This window comes from Acipenser ruthenus, chromosome 37 (genome assembly GCF_902713425.1).
Source record: "Acipenser ruthenus chromosome 37, fAciRut3.2 maternal haplotype, whole genome shotgun sequence".
Classification (NCBI taxonomy): domain Eukaryota; kingdom Metazoa; phylum Chordata; class Actinopteri; order Acipenseriformes; family Acipenseridae; genus Acipenser; species Acipenser ruthenus.
The window spans coordinates 9,959,107-9,986,692 of NC_081225.1; the positions used below are offsets into that span (position 1 = coordinate 9,959,107).

Below are 27,586 nucleotides of genomic sequence, written 5' to 3' on the forward strand. Positions count from 1 at the left end.
TAAAACAGGGGACAAGGGGTTTTGTTTCGCCTGGCTTAGAGGAACGTAAGAGGGTAGGAATAGAAGCAAACAAACAGAAGAAACAAAGGAAAGGGTATCTGGAAGTAGATTAAGCGATGGGTCAGAGGTTCCCCTCAGCAATGCTTAAGGAAAGGGAAGACTCAAAAGCACATTGGGGGCGGCAAGGTGAGGATTTTCCATGGGTGTCAAACACCGGGAAGAAACACAAAAACGCAGGAGGGAGGAGAGAAACAGCTGGTGGTTTCTTTGCTCGTTCGGTCAGTAGTCGAGTGGAGCAGGTGTCTCTGGACGTTACCTCTTGCCTCGGGCCTGGTGACCGTTAGCCACGCAGACTGGTTGGCTTCTCCTATATAATTGGACACTTTACAAATATACTCTCCACTCTCCTCCTCGGTGACATTGTACAGGCTGAGCACTTCCGCGTCCGAACTATTAATCCCGGAGTGCTGGAAACAAACCAGTGAGACAACAAGAATGGTGAAAAAAAAACCTCTCTTCAAAGCATCATGTCATCTCAGCCTGGCCATCGTTATCAAGCAACCAGACATACACTGACAAGGCATTATCTTATATCGAGCCAATTGGAAGCAAAATCAATCTAGCCAATTGGCTGGCTCTCAGGGTTCTGGTGATTGGATATTTAGGTACTGTAGGGAGCCAATGGGTAGTGACATCACAATTTGAAAGAGGTCTCCAGGGAGGGACTATTCTGTGGACTTGTGTGATAAGGCCAGTTGTTTGAACTAGTGTGCCCATTTACAGCTGTGTCAGTCTGACCTGTTATCATCGTTTGCATTTATCTGAAGATGGGGCAGTTATCTAGACTGGGGATACCAAGGTATTTAGGAGAGCAAGCAAGGGGTCACAGTGGGGTAAAAGGGGCGACAGACCCCAGCCGTTCTAAAGTCCACCATCTGTCCTAATACATGAAGGTTGGTTTATAGACAGGGTGAATTATTAACACATTACTGCAGAACACATACTGTTTTGAGGACGATGTGGCTTCATGTATGTAGTGTCATGTATGTACAGTACTGGCACAAATGATGGCAAAAAATAATTTACATCAAGACTAGGGGTTGGGAGTGTATTGCCCATTTTTCCTCACTCAGACCGCTTACTTATCTAAATGAATCATATTTAGGGTACCACTGAACTTGAGACTGATGGCTCATTAAAATCCTTAGAATATTTTTAAAAAGAGGAGACCATTTTCTATTCAGGGATTGCAAGATATTTAGTGAGCAAGTAGTCTGAGTGAAGTTATCTGGCAACAAACTCCCCGTCCCCAGCTGTGCTGCTTTCCTGGAACAAGGAAAACATTTTGGAGTGCCATTCTACTTGTGAGAGGTCTCGCTAATTAAAATCCTTGGCATATTTTTTTAAAGAGGAGACAATTATCTATTCAGAGATACCAAGAAAAAAAAAAAGTGTCCAGAGAGGCTGCAATGTGTCATGCAAATTACCACGTGCACGATCCACAGCCACGTGAGAGTACTCTCGTGTCAAGTCCCAAGTGTGTCGCATGCATCATATCTCTGTTGCAGTGCTCGAAAACGGCTCCCGGGGGGCGCTTGCTGTTGAAGACAATACCTTGAGAACCTGGACAAAGGGATTCCCATCCGGCCCCAATCGGCTGCCGTTGATCTGCATGTGCTTCAGCCACTGGATGTGGGGCTGGGGGTCGCTGTACACCTTGCAGGTGAACTCCACATCGCTGCCCAGTACGGCGGTCCTGTTTGCGGGCAGACCGGCCTGAAGAATGGGCCTGTGTGGAGAACGCTCTGGAACACAAGAGACAGATAGACAGGAGTTAGACTGGGGCTTTTTCAATTAGAGGTTTGACACGCCTTGTTGAGAATGAAGGTAAAGATCAAGCTCATGGCTGTTGTCTTACAGTAGCTGTGCAGGAATTCCCTGTAAAGTCTCACTGGTATAATAAAACCAATAGGACATTCTGTTTTAGCTCAGAAAGCAAAGTAGATGTTAAAACTGATTTATATTCTTGAAGCAACCTACCCTTTACGTGACCCCAGTCACTTAATCCTTCAGCTCTTTTCCAGAGGTTAAACTTGACCCCCCCCCCAAAAAAAAACTTCCTCCTCACTCACACATCCGCCCGGCAACAAGAACCTTAAAATCAAGAAGTCGTTTCGGACATGCTTCTAACCCTTTTGTTAATCTCATTGTTTCCGTAGCCCCTCTTCCCCCATGTTCACCTCAAACCCAAACTATTCCCCCACAAGCTGTGCTCCTAAACAAGGGGCCTGTCCAAATGTTCGTTGGTGTTTCTCTTTGCCAAGGAAATGCTACAATTACTCAGGATAATGGTTGTTTTTCTGCCTAGTCTGACAGCATATGCAATTAGTCCTGCACTCCCTCCCTCCCTCCCTCCCTCTCCTTGTTTGAGAAAACAAATCAGACTGAGGGGTTAAAGACTGCCAGCCCGGCTGTCACAAGAACGAGCAAAAGGACGCCAAAATCAGAAAAGTTGGAGATTAGATTTCTTTTTTTTTTTAAACACAGAATAAAAAATGAGAAATGTTTAGTAATTTGTCATCATTCCTATCCCAAAACCAGGACTTCCCATTGAAACAAGTTTCTTTCGCTCTCCCTCGTCGATGCTTTTTCCTGCCCGATGGATTCTTTCTCTCTTGTTGCATCTTCGTTTAATGAATTCACTACCAAAATAAAACTGGAAGCAGCAAAGCAATTAAAAACAGGTGCAAGACTAAAGCAAAAAAAAAAAAAAAAAAAGAATTTGAAAGAAAATGCATTAAAAAGTTCCTTCAGACTCAATTAGAAAAAAAGTCTCCTTTCCTCCAGAGCGTGTGTAAAGACTTCCAGACCCCCCACCCTCCACCACCACCGAGTTGAAGGGTGGTCCCACTCCAGAATTAAATTATAAACTGCAATTGAGAAGAGGGGTGTGGGGGCTTCCTGTCAGATTCCCAAATAATCCAACGTGGTTAGACACCCCACCCCATCTTCAAAACAATTCCTTTTTCCGTATTTACATTGAGGGGTGGGGAGGGTGCAGATAGATCTTGATTAATGGTTCCCAACCAAGCTGTTGTTCTTTGAAGGCATTTGCAGAGAAGATTGTCTGTTTGAAAGGGTTTTCCTTTTCCCTCAGAAGTCTCGAAGTGAAGTTAGGGATGGTTTTGTTCAGCGTTGGCAAAGAGTACCTTTACAATGATGCGTCTCCCCCTTTATACTGCAGAAGTTATAAGGCCTGGGTGTTCCATTCGCTCCATTATTCCATTACACTAGAACTTATTACACTTGTAACTGCAGCTCCTGACTATAGCATTATGAAGCACTATGCACAGAAACAAGACGTTTGCAAATTGAAAAGTACAAAAATTGCAAAAGATACTACAGATTAGGAGAAGCCAGGTTTAAAGAATAGTTTCTTATTACAGACTAGACCACTAAATGAAGCAATCCCTCAAAAAAAAGAATGGGAAAAATCCATAATGATTTAAAAGGAGTTCATAACCACACTATGCCGGTGGGTCAGACCAGGGTCAAGGTGATTGAATATGGGGCAAGTGCAGAATCATAGAGTCAGAAATTACATCTGACTACCAAAACTGCAGCGTTCCATTCCTGCAACTCCGTGCACGACTCCATTGCAACGCTGCCAGCTGTCTCTGCAGATTACATCTCAGATGAAGTTGTAAGCATGCCTTATTAAAATGTGCAAATTGGTTGATACTTGCTTACACCTGAAAAACTATTGAATATTAGCTTTGTGTCCGTGGAGCTGGGAAAGATGTCACGAAAAATCAATATACAAACAAGCCCTTGGATGCCTATGTTAGCTATAATGAAGACCTCATTAAGAATATCCTGTAGCTAATGCATTTGAAGGTACCGTACGGTAATCTATTACATTTTAAAAGGCCTTCAGGACAGGAGGGCTGGGTGTAGAAGTGTATTTTTCAGAATTTTGTAAAGTCTTTTTGAAATTCTTCTATTAAAATACTGTCATCCGGATCAAGCTCAGATCAAAGTGCACCTCCGTCTTGAAATATTTCGTGAATAGCGGTGTTTTATAAACATGCGTAGCAATGAAGTATGTCGAAGACAAAAAAAATAAATAAAAACTGGTCATGTTCCCAGGATAGGGGGAGGGATAAGGCTACAAGGCAGCTGTGCAGTGGTGGTAGCAACCAGCCCGTGTGGAACATTAACAAAACACACCCAGACCACCCCGATCTCTACGGCTCATTAACGCCACCTTTTCCAACAGGACGATCCTCCTCTGTCAACAGTTCTGAGTTTCTTATACCTCGTTTCCATGCTCCCCTCAACCCGGGCTGAACCCCTGCTGCCCCCGATACTGCGTTTCCATGTTCATTTAGACGACCCGCGTTGGCTGCCAATCCGAGCTGCCCCTGATTTTTTTTCAGACCCTTTCCCAAAGCGGGATGGGTGGAAGTACGTCACAACACTGACCAATCAAGCGACGAGGGGGCGTAAACATGGAATCCACACCCGGGGTGAGCAGGCTTGTGCTTTAACATTCTAAATGCTCCAAAGAAGTGTTAGGATTGTTGGAAGCAAAGCAACAGCGTCCATCCTTTTCAGTTTTGTAATCAAAACGAACGCTGCCTTAGTTGCGAGGCTTGCCTATTTTGACAATTCTCCAAGACTTTTGATTTGATTTCACTTGCACAACAAATCAAAACAGAAGCAATGCGATGTCAGCAGCAGGCAGGGTAGCGTTACATTTTTGCCCGCGATTCCCAGTGCGTTCTCCCCCCTGCTTGCCACTCACCCACTACGTCCAGCTGGTATGTGTGGTTGATGCTCCCATACTTGTTCTCCACCATGCAGGTGTAGTTGCCCTTGTCTGAGGGCACCACCGAGTCCAGGATGATGCTCCAGGTGTGCTCCCGCACCTGTGGAGACAAAGAGAGAGAGACACAGAGCTCAGAGAGCTAGCAGGACCAGGGACTTGACCTTAACTTGCTAGGAGTGCCCTGAAGATATCTTAACTATTCTCGCTTAGATTCACTGTGCATCATGTTCTGTTTCAGCCATCTCATCCTGGTGGCTTAAATTCTCCCCTTCCCTCCCCCCAAGCGGCCTCAATAGAGCTCTTAGTCATGCCCAGGTAGAGCAGCGGGGGGGGGGGTGGGGTGGGGGGGGGAGTAGGCTTCTGGGTTAAACTGGCTTCTGAACAAACAGATTCTCACATTTCTCCCTTTTTTAAAAAAAATTTCCTCAAGTTATAAGTGAGCAAACCCAAACCACCCCTATTACCTGGAGCAATTTAGATTCACACTGTGGCACAGCTATCTTGGTCAATGACAGCAGTCTAGACCCCGTTCAAATATAAAACCAAGGAACCAGCTGGTCTAGGCGACTATCTCTGTTGCAATTCTATGCTATATAAAACACACAGAGATACGCGATGGGCATTGCAAAGCAGGTTCCGATTCATTCAGATCCAATCTGGTTTTAACCTCTTCCGATAGCTCTATGATGCCACCATCCTTAGGGCAGCATCCGCAATCACCTGTTATCTGGTCCCTTTATAGATGTAACACCTCATATAAAAACAAATTTAAATCATAAAGAAGAAACCTTTTGGGGAAAAATATAAATTTCTGTACATTAGACAGGCATTAGCCAGATATCTGGGAATCCACCTGAAATGTTTGCTAGAAGAGAATATAGCCGGTAAACATGACCTTCATTTGCAATGCGAGCAGCGGGCTGAGTTGTGCATTTGAGAACCACGTATCAATGTAACAGGAAGGCGGCAGAGAAATCCCTCTCCTCCAGGCACTTGTATTGTTCAACAATAATCCCTCCTTTGTGGCGTTGGGTTTCACCTCTCGAGTCTCAGCCTTGCAAAAAGGTGTCAAACATTTCTCATTAAGAAAGATTTGGCTCGAGACACGCTTCTCCCTCTCGGTAATTCAGGGTTAGACCACGTTAGCAGCAGCTCTGTTACTCTCTCGGCATAAGGCAGCTCACAGCTAGTGTTAGGATAACAGACTAGAGGAAAGAAAGTGTGATCAATCTGCAATCGATGTAGAAACTTCATGATAGTGGGACACCAGTGACAAGGCTGCTTGTGAGAAGTAGTAATGGATTGTAAAGCCTTGGTGATGTCCTGGATGAATCGCACAAGGCAGTGGGGGAGAGGCGTACCTTGTAGCCTCCGATGCGGTGGTCAGGCTTGAACTCCTTGCCATTCTTCAGCCAGCGCAGGCTAGGGGTGGGGCTGCCCTTCGCTGGGCATCGGAACTTCACCGTCTTGGCAGCCGGCACGGCGTGGAGCTTCTTTTCCATCTTGTCGGGCATGGCCCAGAACGGGAGCACCGCTGGAGAGAGAGAGAGAAATTATTTATTATTATTATTATTATTTATTTCTTAGCAGACGCCCTTATCCAGGACGACTTCCAATTGTTACAAGATATTACATTATTTTTACATACAATTACCCATTTATACAGTTGGGTTTTTACTGGAGCAAATCTAGGTAAAGTTAAGCTATTATTATATTCAGTGGGTGAGAAATTGGGCTTCATTGGTTAAACTCTGAAGCACACTTACGAATCTGCTTCTGGCTGCTGGACCCTTCCTTCTCCTCCGAGGAAGAGTCGTCATCCTCCTCGTCCTCCGAGGAAGGATGAGCGTCGGCTGAAAGAGAAGAGGAAGAAGCGGGTTAGAGTCCAGCAGCAGGGGCCAGGCATACCCAGCTCAGCATGGGACTTGTCCACAGGGTCCAGAGGGTCCAGAGCCAGACCTCCGATCAAAACGCGCACACAGTTTCATGAGAACCACACGAGCAGGCTTAAAAAGATACAGCCTTGCACATTCAGCCAAGAAGGCATGAGTACCTTGGTTGGTCCAATTCACAACATAACACATGGCTTGTTAGAACTAAATACCCACGCAAAGGTTCATTACATTTTGGCGAGGGGGTCTTGAAATTTTCATTGAGACAAACTTGTGAGCCTGAAAACACACACACACATCCAAGCCTACAAAACCCCTTAACCAATCAGATCACATTACTGCCTTTCTTGAAAGCCTCTTCAGTAAAGCTAGGAATACTGTGAAGCACACTAAAGATCAAATCCATTAGGATCTACCGATTCCCAGTGAAGATCAAGTTTAAATTCTCCATCGCACAATAAATAGTTATTTTGACGTTGATGTGTACATTGCTACAAACTCTTTGTAGATTCACACATTACTACAAATACTCAAACAAAGCAGCTGAACAGGTTTCCCAGCCGAGTCCCCTAGGATTGCGTATCCCAGGCTTCACAGCAAGAGACCTGATATTAAGCAGGTTTGAACATGTCTGTTGAGAATGAGATGGCTGACAAGCAGAATATCTTCCTAGAGACGGGGTAGACCAGGAATGTTGAAGTTCAGAGCCCCCAAACACAGCTAGTGAGTATTGGCATAGCCCCAAATATTGGAGGGGGGGGTGAAATATCTTGTCTCCCATGTGCTTCTTTCTGTAGGCCACTCCACATCTTAGTCCGCAGATTGCCTTAACGTAATCGAAAACGTGCCTGGAAAAATGATTGTCGTTTTGTTCAAAAGATGAGAGAAGAACAGATGTCAAACCAGAGACTCTTTCAAACGGGCAGGGGCGTGAACCCAGATCCTAGCAAGAGCGATCCCCTTACAAGCCAACAGAACCCGGGCCTTCGGACTAGCTCTACAAATCTGGATTGCAGATGGTTTCCCCGAGAAAGGTTCACTTAGTTTCTTGGACAACACAAATCTAGTCAATAAATATGGAAAGCAGGTTGTTTGGTATCGACCATTCTATAAAGATCACATGACGGCAGTCGTGTTAGGTTGGAGGTCAAAGAGTTTACATATATTACACCATACAGAATGAAACCCAGATGTCAGTAGATGAAATGAAGGTTCTTATGGGGATGACAGATGAAAAAAAAAACTCCCAGAAGGGAGAGGAATGGGTTTTAGGAAGGAATGGGGGTTGTAGTGATCCCATGATAAAGTTGCCCCCCCCCCACAACGTACCTGAGACGTTGACGGAGAAGAAGGTGGTCTCGCTGCCCAGGGGTCCGATGCCTTCGCAGGAGTACAGACCCGAGTCGCCAAGCTCCGTGTTCTGGATCTCCAGCTGACCCGGCATGATGTGGATGTGCTCTCCTCCCAGTAGGGCCACGCGGTCCTTGGTCCAGTTCACACTGGTCATGTCGTCCCGCATGTTGCAGCGTAGCTCCAAGGACTCTCCGGGGCGCACCACGTACGTCTCCACTCGCGCGTCCGGCGGGACTGAGTCAAAAAATAATAATAAAAACACATGCAAATTTGGTCCGGTGGGTGGTGAAGCCGGAATTAAACTCAATTCAACAACAAATCAATTCTCAGGAAGTCGTTTTACTCGTTCCATAACTTAAAACTTAAGACACAATCCAAAGTAGACGAACAAAAGAATTGGACGTCCAAAAAGTATTTTCTCTAGGGTGACTTGATCAATTTAAACCCTGTCTGGACAAGCCACGACTGGATTTTTTTAAGGGTATTTCACAGCACCAGGATGGATCTGCCACTTATTTTTAGGGTTTATCCCAGGATAACCACAGACAGGTGGTGGATACAATCCACGGTGATTCCCCAGTGCTGTAAAACAGCCATAAAAAAATCCAGTTGTGGCTTGTCTATGACAGTGTAGATTCACCAAACCAACCCCTTCATTTCTTGTAATTTTCCCTCAGTTCAACTCTTGCTACTACTAAAAAAGTCTCCGATTCCAGAACGCTTCTTAAGCAAACAAGTATGACAAAACCCAGCCAAAAAAAAATAAAAAATACAACCTTTCTTCTGACACCACTGTACTACCTCCATGCGTGTTCAATAGAGCTTGAAAACAAAACAGACACCAGAGCCTTTGAAGAGACACGGAGAGAAAGACGAAGACAGAGACAGACACAGGAGTCCCATCACCATGGCTTTAGGTTGATGAAATACATGGAAGAGGTGGTTTAGAAGGAATGCTTGTTGGAAGCTGGACAATGTCCTCCAGTCATGTCCGAGAGGAGAGGGAGGCTTCCTCATTCGCCCAGGCTTACACACTTCAGTCTTTAGATTCTGGTCTTCCTGCAGCTTTAGAAGAGCCAATTGCACTGGATTGGTAGATTTGGTGAATTTTTCCAAACCTCAAATCTTCTCTGGCTTGGCGTTCCTTTGGATCCCTCCCTTTGGGACTCAGTGGCTCCAGAAGAAGTCAATGATCCAGCAAACATCTCAGTTGGAGTTGGAGAACCATTTTAGCTGGCCTCAACAACAGACTGAAAAATCAACACCAGGTCTGAAATCCGACAATCCAGCAGTCTGATCCTAAAAATCAGACAAGCTACGAATGGAGGGTTTTAAAAGGGAGCTACCGTCAAAATCTCATAAGAACTGAAGGATAGATTTCTATTCCTCTCGAACATTAACATGTTTTTGTTAAATCAGAGGAGAACAGACTTTCTGGTGGTTTCCCACCACCACCTTCGAGAGGCTGATAATCATTGTGGAACAGGCATATCCCGCATTTGAATTCAATTATAATAAAATAATTGGTGACTCAGTTTAGAACTGGAGACTTCATGGGAAATAAGGACATTAACATTTAGCTTATTTTAATTCTGATGATCTAGAATCTCAGCACACAACCGATTACACAAAAAAACCATACAAACACACACAGATAAAACAAATATACAGACAAAGTGAACAGACGTATACAAACGTATCCACAAATATATACATGTAAAGCAAAAACAAGATAAGGAAATACAGAAAACAGTTCTTGCCCCCCCGATGAGAAAGCTATAGAGGAAACTACTGCAGACAAATCATCAACAGTTACAAATTTGATGGCCATTCAAACCACCCCGCATCCCTCCCTCCCCCTCCACTCTCAACACCCTAGGTCAGAATCATAGTTTCCACTTTCTCGCGCTGAAATTTCAGAAATTGAATTGCACTGACGTTTAGACCTTGCCTGCACCCAGGGTCCTGGCGTTAGCGGGACAAATCGAATTTGGGGGTGGGGGGGGGTGGGGGCAGGAGCTCTCTTACAGGGACACCTGAGCCCCCCCTTTACTGCAATCAAATCACGGGCCGCTTCGACCCGAGAGCTAAACTGATTAATCTGCCGTGGCATCCATCCTGTTGACAGGACCCGTCTGGCAGGCAGGGAGAGGATGTTTTGGTTTCTCTCTCCCAGCTGAACTGCCTCACCTCCCCGGAGGTCATGGGACTCTACGGAAACCTTGCTAAGCAGCCCTTTGTTTAGCCGACAGGTCATTATAAAAGCAAAGCTGGAGTAACAACGTTTGCAAACGCCTTTCCTACACAAAGTAACCATGATATTTTTATGTGGGTCACATTTGATCAGATTTACTGGGGGGGGGGGGTTCAAAAATCTATAGAAGGGTCTTCGGGAAACCCATAAACCTCTAGTAAAATATACCTCTTTGTAAAAGTTAAACCATGTTGTTTATCAACCCCACAAATATAAGACAGAAACACATGGTTGAAAGTAAGTGGGCTTGGAAGAGGAGCATGCCAACTAGCGAGCCTTTCGCATTTGGAGACCCGGGTTCGATAAAAGGTAAAATCTATGTTTGAAAGGTGGAGTAATCCAATACTATAGCAAAATCTGATCATCATAGAAAATGCATTATATTAACATCAATAAATCAATCCAATACCGACCCAAATAGTCAACTGAATATTATACCACAACATTGGTATTATATTGATAAATAACCAATAAAAAAAACAGAACTGCTTCCTCACCCCCTAAGAGAAAGGGGGCTCCCTCCAGTCCAGGGCAGGCTTGAGGCATGGAGACTGAACTGCTCCCTCCCTCATCCCCCTAAGAGAAAGGGGGCTCCCTCCAGCCTAGGAAGGGATAACTGACTGGCAGAGCGTGAAAGCGGTGAGTGTGTACAGAACATCACATTGCTGAAGCCAGCAATGTCCTCTGGGATATTCATTCTCAGTTTATAGCACTTTTCGCTGGCAAACTTTAACCAAGCTTCCCAGCTGGTGATTCCTAGCAGGGCTGACTCTTGTGTGAACCAAGATTTCAGACTTTCCCAGACCCTGCTCTTTGAAGCCCTGGGCTGTGGCAGTAGGGTGGCTCCAGGGGGTTAATGAGGGTCCACTGCAATTCCCCAAGGCGTCTGCAAAGGTGCCTGACCTGCAATCTCACCGTGGATAATGTGGCATGCAACCACAATCCAGCCATTTAAACTGCACGTCTGCAACACAAAGCTGAAACCCTGTTATCCACAAAAACAACCTTTCAGAAAAGCCTCGTTAGTTTAACTAAATTAAACAACTTACGTTATAACTTGCTTGATTTAATTGTTTGGAAATGCAGTTTTGGCAAGACAGCAACAAACATGGTCAAGGCCAGACTGAAGCCACTTATGTTTTTAAACATTAGACGCCTCAACTTATGCAAGACTGGTGGAGAGAGGCTGGGGGGGGGGGGTTGTGGTATAGGCATCTGAAAATAACCGGAGGGATGGGGAGGTGGGGTGAGAGAGAGCTTATAACCTTGTTGAAAAAGTGAAGGCAATTAAAATAATAAAAAACAGAGAGTAAAGAAGGAACAGCTTACAGATTAACCTTAAGACCCTGCCATTCAGCCCACGTCCAGGACTCCCTTTACTGACATTTCCATTCAAAAATGAGACAAAACACAGCTCCACGCCAGACTACAATCTGGACTAACAAACCCCCTTCCCTCGAAGAAAAAAAAAAAAAACTAACCCTTACGGGCGACTGTGAACCAACATTCAGCACACACACAGCCTCTCTCTCTCGCCAAGCAGACACCCAACAAAGAGCTCCGATGAACAATAAAAAAAGGAGCTTGAGGCCTGTGGCAGCAGGTTCCACAGCCGGTAACCATGGAGACCGCTCTTGGGCCTACTGAAGGTATTTCCTGGTGAACACATGCCTGAGCGGCCTTTTAATCCCAACAGGAAATGGGGCCTGAGGGCAGGATCAACTTTCTCCACATAAACAAAACCAAAAAAAAAAAAAAAGACAGCAACCTGGTAAATATATAAATCTTTTTTTAAAAAGAATTGCGAGGAACCTTACCTTCCAAAAGTTACCACAAGCCTATGTTTTTTCTTTATTATTTTATTAGGAGGACTTCTGTAAACAAACCTGCCAGTAAATAATGCAAAGTGCACATTAAAAAGGCTGCTATAAAATGCTATAAAAACAGGTTTTGTGTTTGAAATCGCAAGCCTTTTTCGATGCTTGTTCAGGTTTGCCCCTAACATTTATCAAACACCGATTCACATATTGGCCATGACGGATGTGGAGTGTGACAGACAGACAGACAGAGACATTTTGTTTTCTGGTTGCTTTTTAAATGAGGGTTAGGCTGGTGTCGCCCTCAGTCTTGGAGGTTAGAGGGAACTTAGGGATTTGCATAATGCAGTCCGACCTCAGGAAATCTTAGTAATGGCTTTCTGTGCTGTAGCATTAGCCAGGACAAACAGAACAATGCAATCTCCCATTCAAATGCCACCGCATTTCAGTAGACCTCACTTAGGAGACACCATCCCTCACATACAAATTGACCCCGGGACGCAATAATCAAAATGAATAGCCCACATTTTGACGTCCATTCAAAAACTGTAGGATTTGTATTGCATTATATACCAGGGTGGGCAAAGTCTTGTGTAGTCACTGTGGCTTATCCAGCCGATGCAGAGTGCTGAATTTTGGTACAACGGGAAACACATTGACAAACGCCCGGAGGAGGGAAGGGAAGATTGGAGGGAAGATTGTCCGCCAACGGGCCACAATCTGGTTTGAGTATTAAACTGTTTCTGTCATCTTCGATACAAGGATCGTTGTCCAGTTACAGAAAGGAGAGTTCTCCACCGGGGAACAGTGATCGGACAAGGCTGTAGCTCCTAACTCCCCCAGCTCCAAAAAATCAGGAGGCCGAATCCTGTCCTGGTCTGTTGACAGGCAGGAATGTGGGAGAGTGCCAGGGCTGCTGGAGCCCTGTCAACAACCCATGCGGAGGAATGCAAAACAACGAAACCCGAACAGGGGGCACAAACACTGCTGTGCCATCCAGAATGGCCCACTTAAACTTCAAAATGTACTTCATCTTTTTTTTTTTTTTTTTTTTTTTTTTTTTTTAAAGTTTAAAAGTTGCCCCATATGGTTTTAATTTTTTCTTGTATATCTGTAATTACCCCATGTTGAAAATTGCAGCCCAGTTTTATCTAGTTAAGTGATCAGATTCCTCCCCACCCCCACTGACGGAGTTTGATGCACTAACCGATAGTTCACGCAGTTGATAAAATATTAAAATAAAACGTGCATTTCGAATCAGATATGGTGTAAATGTAACCGCTTTTTTACTACATCACGCAGAAACTTTCTCTCTTAAAGGCTGTTCGTTTCTCATGCTTTATTTAGGCTTTGACTCTGGTGAGGTTCATCTCCACTGTAGATTCACTCGCTGTTAGGACCCCAGATACAATGTTGTACTCCCCTCAGCCGGACAAAGGACTTGAGGTGGCGTCTGTTGGGGTCTCAATACCACATTCACAGGGAAATAATCTACAGTAAAATGAAGTCTGGAAAACTAAAACAGAAAAGAAAGGGTCTTGCAACAAAGTTATGCTAACAAAGTAATGTTTAAAGCCTCTTTCCCCCCCCTCACAGCAGGGAACCTCTGGGCCAGACAGATTCAGGCACGGGGACAGCCCTGTGTCTGAGCTGCACCGGTCCCAGAGAGACAGGCTCCTGGAGGAACAACATGTGCACTAACCCCTTCGGGGGCCTTCTGGAAGTCTGCCTGCCACAAACCAGCTGCTGGAGCTGAACTGTGACCCAGAGGGCCTGACAGCATCCTCCCCTCACACTCCCACCTCCTCCCTCGGAGCATGGCTATCAATCACTGCCCCTGGGGGTAGGTAGGGGGTCTGTTAACAACCTCTCCCCTTGAGACCATTTGCATACCTAAATACCCTCCCCCCTACCCTCCCCCCACAAGTATAGATGTGTTGTTTTTTCCCCCTTAACTACAACCAGTCCACCAAAGTTTCATAAGATCTCAGAACATCTCCATAAAAAAAAAAATTGACATAACTACTTTGCAGTTTTGCTACAAAGAGAGAAAATGCTACCCCACAGGTCCCAAGTTTCATCAGCTGGAATGTTGATCCAGACTATTAGCTGTGGATGAAACTACATTTCAAAATCAATAATAAAGTAAAAGAAATCAAGATAGGTTCATTTTAAAATGATATAATTTGCCACTTGAATTCAGAACCCATCAATGAATGGAGTGCACATACAATCACACGCAAGTGATCTTTAATATCTGTTTTATTCTCCGGGTTCTACAATGACCGTCGTGGGCTACAGGTTTTAATGTCTGACCCACGGAACGCGGGTCGCTTGGGTGGTCTGTACTTAAACCTGTCAACGAAATCGGATTCAGCGTTTGAACCTTGCTGTGTGCAAATGAAGCAATTTAATTTACCAGTAACTAGGCATCGTCATAGCAACCGGAAGCCAGCAAGCAGGCCAGTTGGCAGCCTAGTCGATCCCAGCAGCGTCACTCATTAAAGCTTCACCCTGAACCCACAATATCAAATCTCTACCCCGAGGGGTGACTGACAGCCAATCTTCAGATAAGCGTCAAGTGTTGTTCTCCCGGCTCAGTTTGATTGACAGCCCTTCCCCCCAGGCTACAGACAGGAAGTGCAAACTGCGGAGAACAAACCTTCCCAAAGTGTCCCGCCCCCAGCAGCCCAAATGCCTGCTCTCTCTACCTCGCCCCGTGCAATTGTAAAAAAACAAAACTCAACCCCCTACAGGCTGTTCCGGCACTCCGCTGTGGGTCGATCTGAAACGTGCGCTCGCACCTTCTTTGTGCCTTCGCTTTCCTGGCAGAAAAGACTTCACCCGAGTCAGAGAAAAAAAACGTACTCTGGTTTTCCTCTTGTGTTTAGAGTATTAACCCCCCTCCACTCCACAGTTAGCTGGAAGCTGAACAGCAAGACGAGGGTAGGAACAGTGAAAGCAATAGACAAACAAAAAGTTATGCATGCACATTAACACAGAGACCTGTACCTGGTGATATTTTAGTTACTGGAAGTAGTTACAATTTGGTTCAAGTAACTGGTGACTAATGGATTACTTTTTACTTTCAACACTGCACCCAAGCCTGCCATTTTGTGAATGAAGCACACACACACACTACCCCCTCCTCTCTCCCCACAGAAACCCAAGACATTCCCAGAAACCTGATCTCAAAGCGCAACACAGCCCCAGGGTGTAGTTAAAACAGCTCCCACACAGTTTCAAAAGCAGAATATGTACCGCTTCCCCACCATTAACTCGTTACTGGGGACACCAGATACCTTTTCATTAGATAAGAAGAAAGAAAAGAACAAGCGAGAAGGGGCATGACCGCAGGTAGGCCAGTCTTCTCATACAGATGGTGCTCATTTTAAATCCCCCCCCCTCCCCCCCCCGGGTCCCTTTTATTTTTTAAATGCGTTTATTCAAAAGGGATTTACCTACAGGGTGGTTATAATAATTCTTATAATACTCTTCTGTTGATGCTGCGTGTGGAGCGTTTCCTTTTTCACGCATGCAAACTTCCCAGATGTTTTTTTTACAAGAGACTGTGGAAATGATCACGCACTTCCAAACAAGCTTACAGACAGGAGACATTCTTTACTGTTAGGATCAAGATGTTTTCAAAATTCACAAAACCTGCATTGTAGAAATGCTAGACTGAAAACTCTCCCGTGGAGACAAAGAGCAGTTTCAATAGTTCACACCACTGCGCGGAGACTACAAACTACAATGAGGCTTGATCACCTGCATGTACATTCACTGCATCGTGTGATAATGGCCGGTCTGCCCTGCAACACTAGTCAGTTAACACTCGGCTTCATGTTTTCACTGAGTCGACTCAAAGTTCTTTATGTCTTAGAGGTATTCGGTTTTACTCTCACGCAAGTGTTTTTTTGTTGTTGCTTGCATAATAATTTATTAAAAAGCAGGAAAAAAATTTGTCGCATTCAAACTTGCGATTTCCGATCTTTGAAGCAGCTGGTGTCTTTTTCCTTGGAGACATTAAAGAAATCGCGCAGCTCTACGCAATGTGGCAAGTCATTTACCGGAAAGTAAACTAAACCAGCTGCCAGGTTACTAACAGGTAGTGCTTCAATAAGACAAGCGTTTGCTGTATTAACTTAAGTGAGAGAAAAAATAATTTAAACTATTCTATCAGATATATTTACTGGGACCTACATATTACATGTTAATAAAAAATATCCGGAAATTGTGAAATATACAGCCTAATAGATAACCCCACTAGGTATAGTCAATTGCCATATGTTTTTAACTCAAAGTGACACTGATCTCCACTAACGCCAAAATCAATTCGAACCCAGCCCTCCAAAAGCACATCTAAGCCTCTCACTTCACTTGAGACAACTCCCACCCAGGCAAGACGTGTGCTTGATGCATCGTCCCCACCTCTAGCTTTGTGATTGAGGCTAGGAGAGGTGAAGGGTCAGGCCTACCTTGCTCACTGACGGATGGCCGTGCCTGTGTACGATTGGCCTGGGCCAACAGGGCCCACAAGAGAAGGAGGCTCCAAGGAAACATCCCCGGAGAAGGGTGGGGTGGGCGGCTAGCTCTATTGCTGTGGGGCACGGTCCGCAGGGCACTTCATCGCATCAGCTGCGGGACGTCCAGACCTCCGACCAGGAACCCCGGCACTGACACAGGAAAGAGACAGAGAGAGAGAGAGAGAGAGAGGAGAGTGAGAACACAGGATTCAATCGCTCATAGCAGGTCACACTGGAAATAGATATCAGCGGAGGGCTCTACGGAGTATCTTGTGTTCAGTGTTCATATTAATAATAATGGCTTATTAAAATCAAGTAAACATACTCCTATCAAACCATTTATGGGTGAAGTACTTCCAATTTAATATATTAAACTTTGTCCGTAAGATCTTTTGAAACAAAAAACATCACATGAGGCTTCTTATTGGGCAGCATTTTCAGAGACTGAACTCCAGTCTTGAATTAACTCCTACTTTTTGAAGGAGAACAAAAACCATCTGTTAAATTTAACCAAACTGCTAAGTTATATATTTCAGGTGACTTGAGCAGTGTGTTTCTGATCATTATGATAACGATGCAGCTGCAGAATATGGCAAATCCGTGGAAGAATGCGAATTCCGCGGGAGTCTGAAAATTCCGAGATTCCCGAGGAAGTCCGTTCTCTTCAGATCTGGACCGCCTCTACCCATAACTGTAAAACAGTCACCCGATTCAGAGGTACCAAGAACAGCCAATACGGGACATTGGGTACAGCCGTTCAAGATTAGTACTAATCAGGGTCTGTGAAAACAGCCATTAGACTCAAACAGCTAAAGCTATAAGAAATAGTTTCCTTGACTTAACAGTTTGAGTCTTATTAAACTTCAGTAGGATCGATACACAGTAACGTTTGAGCAAAACGCATCACTTTTTCTTAAATTTCAGGTTAAGCATTCATAACGAAACAATGAACATCCCTCTTTCCAGGTTCTTGATCAATAAAAGTTCATTGTTCAAGTTTTCAAATGTGGGCAAGCCAGTTCAGAAAACAGAACTTATTAAATTAGTCATTCTAAAGCACGATTAGTTTTGTCGCAGCGAAAAAGGTCGAAACGCCAACGTGCCTTACATACGGGCACCGCCACTATACCCACAGCTTGTCATGTACGGGCCACCTACACAGCACTCTCTACACGGTGTGATCCATCTTTGAATTCCTCCAGGCATGCTATCCTACAGCACAGAGCTCAGCAGCATGCAGAAATATGGCAGATTATAAATCGCTAGGTCCCCTGCAATTAATGCACCATAAAAAGAAACATAAAATCAGAGTTGGTTTATAATTATCGGACAGCTCCTGAAAGGCTGCAAGCCCTAACTTTATTACAGGGATGGAAGTTACAGCTTCCTCACATGAACCGTGCAGAAGTGGGGTCGTTTATCTTGGTTCCATTAAAAACGCTGCGTGCGGAGAAGTCCTGAAGGACGGTTTTTAAAAGTTTAGCAGAAGCAACAGAAAAACTTTTCAGGGTATCCTGGTTTCTAGCTCAAGCGATTCAGTTTATGTTCTGCTCCATAGGGGCAGTTCCACAAATTAGGCAACCTCACAGTCAAAGATTTCAACATCTGGGGCTCCTGGGTGGTGTATCCGGTAAAGACGCTCTGCGTGGAGTGCAGGATGCGCCCTATAGTCTGGACGTCACCGGTTCGAGTCCAAGCTATTCCACTGCCGACCGTGGACGGGCGCTCCCAGGGGGCGGCACACAATTGGCTGAGGGGGGGGGGCAGGTGGGGGGGCGTGTGTTTGTCTTCGCCGCTCCCGCGGAGGTGGTAGCGGTGAGCAGAGCCTAAAAATAATTGGCTATTCTAAACTGGGAGACAAAATTATAAACAATTGGCGACTACTAAATTAAAATAAATAAATAATTCAACATCTTCCTCATACAGATGGGGTGGCGTTTTGAAGGAGATTATCTATAGCTTTGGAAAATATGGCTTATTCGTGGAATAGTCAGTGGTTTTACATTATTATTATTATTATTTATTTCTTAGCAGACGCCCTTATCCAGGGCGACTTACAATTGTTACAAGATATCACATTATTTTACATACAATTACCCATTTAAACAGTTGGGTTTTTACTGGAGCAATCTAGGTAAAGTACCTTGCTCAAGGGTACAGCAGCAGTGTCCCTCACTGGGGATTGAACCCACGACCCTCTGGTCAGGAGTCCAGAGCCCTAACCACTACTCCACACTGCTGCCCCATACTTACATACGCGATACTGAACGCAACCATGGAAAAATTGACATCCAGGGATATATTGTAATTATTTTTTTATTGTGATTTACCAAAAGCTTTGTCCTGTTTAATAAGCACTTGCAAGCAGTTCTGTTCATGTATTCTGTCAAGTTATATTTTAACAGTTGTACCAAGCAACACCAAACATGTATGTCCGACGTCATACAAATATTTTCTGAGGTGGCAATCAATGAGGTAGACTGCTTCTGTGTTTATATATTATATATATATATATATATATATATATATATATATATATATATATATATATATATATAGTGTCATCTAAAAATGGGCATTAGAGGGTTAATGAATACTTTGAGAATAACCACCCCCTAAATCTAGGGGACCTGATGTGCCGCAGAGGAGTTAAGGGTAAAAGGTGGACAATGCTTTGCCTCAAACTGGTCAATGAAAAAATAGGGCAAGAACAAGGGCAAGGTTGTAATCACTTTACCTGGCAAACAGATCAGCTGCAGCACACTAGACTAATAAACCCATCAGTAATGGGCTGCAGTAACGAGAGCAGCATGTTTCATCACAGCTGCTTCGTCTCGGTCCACATTGGGGTGAATCTTGGCAAAGCCACGCAGGTGTGTGTCAGCCTCAGCTGGGCGTGCTTTGAACCCACAGCCCCTCAGGGAGGCCTTCAGAACAGCTTCCGTAGTGTGTGAGCAACCAGTCAGTCGCTGAGGGTTCAATAAAAACTCATCCAGACATCGTTAACAGTGGGGTCTGGGCAGAGACCACAAGAGAAAGCCTGAATCACAAAAGCTGGGGATCAGATCTGAGAAGCGAAGACAGGCTGGTTAGTAGCGCTCTGCCTCGATTCAATGGGCCCGGACTGACCGCCAGCTCTAGCTGATCCGGGTTCTACCGCATTCCTCCAGAACCCCCATCGACAGTCGACCCTGAAAAGACTGTTTCCATGCAGTGCGAGTTTTGAGAAAAGGTCCAAAAAAAAAATCCTAAATGAACATGGGTTGAGGGGAGCATGGAACCCAGGTATAAGAACCAGAGGAGGATCGTCATGCTGGAAAAGGTGGCAGTAATGAGTCGTAGAGATGGGGGGGGGGGGGGGGGGGGGGGGGTCTGGGTGTGTTTTGTTAAGAATGTTCCACAGTCTGGTTGCTACCACCACTACACAGCTGCCTCTTGTAACAGTTTGAGGAAGGGACTGGTCCTGACTCACTAACCTGGCAGATGCCAGCTGCCCCAGTCAATATAGAAATATTTCAGTGACTGCACATCTGAGTCAGCGAGTGGGGAGAATCACACTGAAGCGAGAGGGGAGCTGGGTGTGCAGTCGTAGCATCACAGCCAGGAATACCTCGTTTGCATGCACCACTTAGCCCAGGGTATCCGTGCTCATTTAGAGCAGCGGCCAATCCGCGCTCGCGTAAACGAGCCATGAAACAGCAAGGAGATAATCCTACCACGCCATCAACTCAAAAGCAGCTTGCAAAACCACTATAAAAATTCATATCAATTTGCAGCCATTAGTTACGTAGGATTGCAACGGAGCACCATCTGAAGAGCAAATGCTTTCTTGTTATTGAGAGTCATTTTTAAATGGCCACAAATTCATAATGCATTAAAAGCAGACCACCACAGGAACAGCCGCTAATGCAGCAGTGAAACTAATGCAAATTTGCAGCAGCAATTAAACCTTTTTTTCTTCTTCTTTCTACAGTACGGTATAAATGGACTTGCTGACTAATAGAGTGAACCAGCTCTGTATGAGTGCGAGTGTGTGTCAGCACTAAAGCACGCCACTCATCAAAGACAATCCTGAGAGTTTAGGGGCACCGTGCGGTAAGGAGACAAAAATGTGTGACCAATTACATCTTAATGCTAATTAAATAAACCAGCAAAACGACCACAGGACCTGCTAGTGAGAAGGAGTCCGGGATGCGAACACACAGGAGAAGTCCTGTCTCCCAGCTAAATTCCCCAAACTGGAAGTTTCTACACATTCTCCAGGTGCCAGGTGAGGAGAGTGCCAACCTCTCACCCTCGCCCTTCGAGATCCACATCTGGAAACAACATCTGGGCTTGTCACCTGTTCCGGATTTTTATTACAAAAATGTAATAAAATAAAACATGTTCCACGGTTTCCCGTCAGCTTTTTTTTTTCTCTTTTAAATCTTGCAAGAAGCAGGGGAAGTAGAATTAATTTATAAATAGTCAGTCATCACGCAGCTAGAGCGGTCATACTAATTTTCTTAAATCGTTCAACCATTTAAATGTTATCCAGATATTAAACTTCTGGCTATCGGAAACACGCATGTGAAATACAGATGTTGGTCACCAACTTTTTCAGTTGAAAGATCAGTAAAAATAACATTTAGTGTTGATTTCCACCCCAATTAGAGAGTTTATTTCTTGGCATGTACAAAATATAATATATACCTCCAGTCTGCACTAAATCACAGATGCTAATTACCCTCCAGCCTCGTCCCAGGACAAATCACAACTCATTAACAAAGCCTTTCTTTTGCAATTGTAAAGTTTCCACATCTAAAAACACATTTAAAATTAGCTGGCTCTCAGAACCCCAGTGCTGAGTTCTCTATACTAGACTGTATTGAATTAGCTGGGTCTCAGATCTCCAGTACAGCACTGAGTTCTCTACACTAGACTGTATTGAATTAGCTGGCTCTCAGATCCCCAGTGCAGCACTGAGTTCTCTATACTAGACTGTATTGAATTAGCTGGCTCTCAGATCCCCAGTGCAGCACTGAGTTCTCTATACTAGACTGTATTGAATTAGCTGGCTCTCAGATCCCCAGTGCAGCACTGAGTTCTCTATACTAGACTGTATTGAATTAGCTGGCTCTCAGATCCCCAGTGCAGCACTGAGTTCTCTATACTAGACTGTATTGAATTAGCTGGCTCTCAGATCCCCAGTACAGCACTGAGTTCTCTACACTAGACTGTATTGAATTAGCTGGCTCTCAGATCTCCAGTACAGCACTGAGTTCTCTATACTAGACTGTATTGAGTTAGCTGGCTCTCAGATCCCCAGTACAGCACTGAGTTCTCTATACTAGACTGTTTTGAATTAGCTGGCTTTCAGATCCCGAGTACAGCACTGAGTTCTCTATACTAGACTGTATTGAATTAGCTGGCTTTCAGATCCCCAGTACAGCACTGAGTTCTCTATACTAGACTGTATTGAATTAGCTGGCTCTCAGATCCCCAGTACAGCACCAAGTTCTCTATACTAGACTGTACTGAATTAGCTGGCTCTCAGAAGCTCTTTCAGAACAGTTTTAGCATGTTTGGCTTTTGTGGAAGAATTAAGCCACACAGGAAATCCTCATTAAAAACTTAAGTAGATAGAATACGCTACCTTTCATTACTGCGTCCGGGATGGTAATCAGCCAGCATTCTGAACAAAAGCAACTAGAAATTGAAGGGTTTTCAACTCGCTTAGCTCACATCTGTAGGATTAGAGGCAGGAGGGACAGACGGAGGGAGAGAGAGAGAGAGAAAGGGGGAGATTCTTGCTCTGTTGACCATGGCTTATGGTACAGAAATTACTTCTGTAGTCATTTGTGAATTCTAGTAACGGGAAGCACCTGCCAACCAAACACCAATCTCCCCTCTGACAAAGTGTGATATACCATTGTGGACACATCTACAGGGAGATGCAGCCTTTATAGTCCAGAGTACATCACCACCTACAGAACAAAGAGTCTCAATTGTTTTAAAAGTGTGTGCTACACATGGCAGGTCTGACCTCAATTCTGCATGCTGCAGGTCATAGCAACCTACATCTGAAAGCTTAGATATTCTTGGCTGGGTATTTATTACTTGTCATGTCGCCAATTCTGTAAGTAAACTGAAACTACTTTTGGCAACTAATCTAAATATATATATAAAAAAAAAAAGCCTTTTGATATAATTACAGGTTGTGTTTTTTTTTTCTTCCTGTGTTCAGAACTAAAAAGAAAGAACTGAGCCCGGCTGGGCCTCTAATTACAGCTCAGATGAATCTGTACGTCACATTCCTGAGTGCAGAGCTTGTTCCTGGCACAGGCCTCTGCCTCGACTCATTTCTCATGCTCATATCTGTCTGCTCCATCGGCACAGCTCAGCCCAACTAGCTCTTCAACAGAGACCACGGTTTCTTTCTTACACTCTCCCCTCCTGTTCCTGAATAGCCTCTTAAGGAGTCGAGCGGTTTGTTCAAAGAGTTTCTTCTTAAAACCCACTTCAGAGCGACTCAAATAAGGAGGAAACTGAATTTGGATGAGCAGATCAACCCGTCAGTATATTTTAAACCCTGTTTCGTGCCCCTCATGCAAAAAATAGATTAGAAAAAAAAGTTTGCATCATTATTATTTGTGGGACATGTGTGTCCAGGGTTAAACGTTTTATTCAAATAGGAATGGCATTAAATATATATTTTTAAATCTCTTGCACGCTGTACTGAACTACGTTCCTGGTATGCCGATATAGAAATACTAAAAAATATACACTTCAGTTCAATGATAAACGTGATTGAATCTCATCTTTCTCTAATAAATACTGCATTTAAAAAAACGAGTTTCTCTCAATGTCTTCATTTGTCATTGAAGATGTATTTCTAAATGTAGCACTGGTTCGTGTTTAATGCTTATAGAAGGTCTGTTGACAGCAGTACGTCACTTATTTCAAATTTCTCGTGAGAGCCACTCTCCGATTGCACCAGTTGCTTACACTGGGAAAGCCCATAACACCAGACCTAGGTTCAATTAAAAAAAAACGTATATATAATGTTGGGGTTGTGAATTCACAATTTTGTGCCAGAATAAAATTACTTCACTTAAAAACAGCTTGGAAGTGAAAAGCACTGGCTGTAATATTGGTCTGGATTCAAAGCACACACACACGCCTGTTATTCACTGCCAGATACCCCTTGAAAGTGACGCATCCTGCATCCTGGGTCAGGGGGAGAGGGTGAGAGAGAGACTGATTTGGGTGAGTTTGTCACCAGCAGTATTAGTCAGGCTATTGGACTGGTTCCCAGTGAGGAGGGAGTCAACACACATGCCTAGTAGCACTCTGAACCTCCAGTATGAGACTCCAGTTCAACTATAAACTCAGCCTCTTGGACTAATACCATCACTAATGCCATTATAGGAGGCAGTGTGGTCCAGTGGTTAAAGTCCAGGGCCTGTAACCAGAAGACTGACTCACTGTGGGTGACCCTGAGCAAGTCACTTAACCTCCTTGTGCTCCGTGCTGAAGATGAGATGTTAAATCAATGTCCTATTTAAGTGACTCTGCATATAATGCACAGTCCCATGACAAACAACAGCCCCTTTAAATAGGACTCTCTCCAGGGATGATTTTTAGCTACACGAAATCCCATTTCTAATTAAATATTTAGCATTTAAAAAGAGAACAAAAAGGTGCTCTAGCAGGGTCGGGCTTGAAGTCAGACAACGCCACAGTAAATATTCTGCAGGTGAATTTAACACGCAGGAAGATAGATTTGCGTGGACATCCTTGACGAACCTTTAGCTGTTTTGAAGTATTTTTGCAGCGAGATATACCCTAATTTTCGACTACCTTACATTCGACAGGTGGGCATAGTTACACTATATTACTGACAAGATTAGTATTACTAAAAGTTTAGAGCAAATTGAAGGTAGTTATTTTTTAATCTATAAAAACTACACATTAGAAAATACAGCGCCAGGCAGTGCATATATTTCAGAATTGATCAGTGTTTATTTTACGGAGGGGGGTTAGTTAATCGATGTAACAGCTGTATTTACACGGATTGTGATTTTATTTTTATTGGGGGGCAGTACTAAACGTTTCAAATTCCAGTGACATTTCATAAAAGAGCGTGAAGTTTGTTTTAAAACACTTCTGTGTTTGTCGGATTATTCACAACTAACGCACAACTACTCGGGACATGAGTAGATTTCAAAATTCGGTCCACACAAGTTGTGAGGCTCCGGTACCAAAAACAGACGGAGGGTACTGTACCGGACACAGCGACCCCCCCCCCCCCCCCCCCCCTCTCTGTAAGCGTAGGACCGCTTTGAATATTTTACATAAAAGTTGTGTCACTTTCACCCATCCGTTACTTTACACCTCCAACGCAAACGACACCTGTCTCTTGTTCCATAAAGTCAGTTTTATAATAATGTTAAAGCTATTTGATACTATGACCGCATTTAAAAACAGATGAATCATGTTACCGTAAACATGCACGGGGCGAAATGTACAGTAAATATCCGGTTGGGGCAGGGGGGGGGGGGGGCAATTGCGGGTTTCACCTGGCTTAAAAAAAAGGTTTAATTAACCTCGAAGCATCACATCTCGATTGCACTGTTGAAAAGAGTAACGAGCCACGATTGAATATGCAAGTGTAACTCGGACCCCTCGCTGCTGCAGTCCGTCGAAACAAAAGGTGTAAAGCGCCTGTGATCCGCCGCCGGGGACAAATGGCCACACAGCGCTGTTTGCACGGAGCGGACGGTCGAGGGAGAAGGGAAAAAAAAACTACACGGAGCCTGTTTTCAAGTAATTGCCTCTCGTATTTCATTGAGCCAAAAATCTGACTACATTTTTCCAGGGCTGTTGCCTGCATAACAAATACACGGTCACCAGTTAAATCGCTTTTTTTTTTAGAACACAGATCCCACACACGTCCCAACCTCAGGACGAACTGGCATTGCTAGCACGGGTTTGGCGCTCGATAAAGTGCCGCAGGTCACTGTCCGTGCCTTGCATTTGTGCCTGACCACGTAGGTTTTACATTTTGTAAAACAGAGTAACAGGGAACAACAATTAAAATAAAAAAAAAAACACCGTTTGCAAAGTCGTTGTACGTTTAAAACTAATTAACCGACCCCTGTTGGCACTTCTTTATTGTAACGGACCTGTGACATTGGTTTAGGAAGATACATTTTGTATTTTAAAAGAGAGAAACAAAACTAAAAGTTTTAATAAACACTGAAAAAACTCAATTAGCGGCGTGGTTGTCCCCTCACAATCTCAAAGCGCTTGGTTATACAAGCGGATCACATTCACACAGCATACGCCTTAGGTTTGATCAAATTAAGGAAAACAATAATACCCATGGCAGTGTACAATTCGGGAATTAAAACAAGGCAATACGGACAACGAGGGAACTCGAACAAACTTCACCCGCTGAGTTAAACAACCCGCGCTGTTTAGTACTTTAAATTATCGATACGATATTGTAAATACGATACGCTTACAATGAAAGTACCTTGTATTATCTAATAGACAATACCACTACTAGGCTATTATTATTATTATTTTTATTATTAATAATAATAATAATAATAATAATAATAATAATAATAATAAATACAAAAAATAAACACGGTCTTACCTTTTTTCTGGTCCGAACTCAAAGCGATTGAAATCCTTAAAAAATGTTATTAAAATGTCGAATAAACTGTAGATCCTCGGTCTCCAGAAACAAGAGCTTCAAAGCAGACAAGGGGGTTGTTAAGTTTTCCCTTTTCCAAACAGAATAGCCTATCGAGTTTATAAATGCAATTCCCCAAAAGCCACGTTCAAAAGTGTCGCGCTTCAGTCAGAGCCTTCTCAAAAACATGAGGAAAAAACCGAGACGCTTGCAATTAATTGCAGACAGCAGAAAAATCCGTCGCTCCAAAATTCTGTACACTGAATAAAGAAAACTACCTTGAATTCAGCGTCTCAGAAATAAGTACCTTTGCCGAAAACGTGGGAGAAACAAGTGTCTCTCCACGGCTTTATTGTTTAAAAATGTTTACAAAGAGAAGTTTTCTTTGACCAAAGTTTCTGTATCCCTTCGTTCTAATTTTGTCACTCAGTAGCTATTGATGATCTTCATGAAAAAAAAAAAAGTCTTATATTTTCTCCCAAGACTGTAATAACCTTAGCAGTGATTTCTTTTTTACTTTGTACACTCCGGTGATGTGATTCACATTCCCGATCGCATCGACCTCCCCCCTCTCTTTAACGCTACAGCAAATACTAGAACTAGATCAATCCAACCCTGCGCCCGCACAACGCCGCCAGAATACACAATCAGGTCGGATCTAACCTGCCCAGCGCTCCCAGCACACAGCGCCACCCACACCTACCGCACGGCATCATGGGACATGTAGTCTTTTAGTGATCTATATATATATATATATATATATATATATATATATATATATATATATATATATATATATATATATATATATATATTAAAAAAAGCTCCTTAAAATATCAGCTTAAAATATACTCAGACCACCCACGTGCAGCGCAAATTGACATTAAATAATTTAAATCATTTAAATCGATTGGTTTCTTAGCAAACACTCTTTTTTTTTTTTTTTTTTTTAAAGAAAAAACCAAAACGTCTTCTGCAGTTGTGTGGAAGTTTCGGTTACATTATCATCTGTTAACAAACTTCCTAACTCCAACCTGGAAGAACGTGAGAGTTTGTCAATGCATGGCTATTTCGTTTTTTTAATTATATATAACAAACAACCAGATTTAGGCAATTGATGGACAAGAAAGGGTATATGCCCCTCTCCCTCTCTCTGCTAATTTACGCGTCTGCGTGATCCGTTTAAAATTTAAAACTTGTCCACTCATTACTGTCACTTTGGGGGGAA

The 27,586-nt window shown here is 43.7% G+C and overlaps 1 protein-coding gene across 3 annotated transcripts in view; it reads right to left on the bottom strand.

Annotated features, from left to right (window-relative positions):
• The window catches only part of LOC117962604 (fibroblast growth factor receptor 1-like), a 41,352-nt gene extending 14,297 nt beyond the window's left edge, over positions 1 to 27,055 (bottom strand). The window contains exons 1-8 of one of the 3 annotated variants that reach the window (XM_059008704.1): positions 26,320 to 27,055; positions 16,626 to 16,823; positions 8,053 to 8,310; positions 6,598 to 6,684; positions 6,193 to 6,365; positions 4,808 to 4,931; positions 1,615 to 1,805; positions 317 to 467 (exon numbers count right to left, since the gene is read on the bottom strand). In XM_059008704.1, the coding sequence (XP_058864687.1) occupies positions 317 to 467; positions 1,615 to 1,805; positions 4,808 to 4,931; positions 6,193 to 6,365; positions 6,598 to 6,684; positions 8,053 to 8,310; positions 16,626 to 16,710 (1,069 nt within the window). In that variant the 5' untranslated portion in view covers positions 16,711 to 16,823; positions 26,320 to 27,055. The remainder of the gene's footprint in view (positions 1 to 316; positions 468 to 1,614; positions 1,806 to 4,807; positions 4,932 to 6,192; positions 6,366 to 6,597; positions 6,685 to 8,052; positions 8,311 to 16,625; positions 16,824 to 26,319) is intronic. The other 2 variants (XM_059008706.1, XM_059008705.1) reach the window with 2 other exon arrangements.
• Between the last annotated feature and the right edge of the window lie 531 nt (positions 27,056 to 27,586).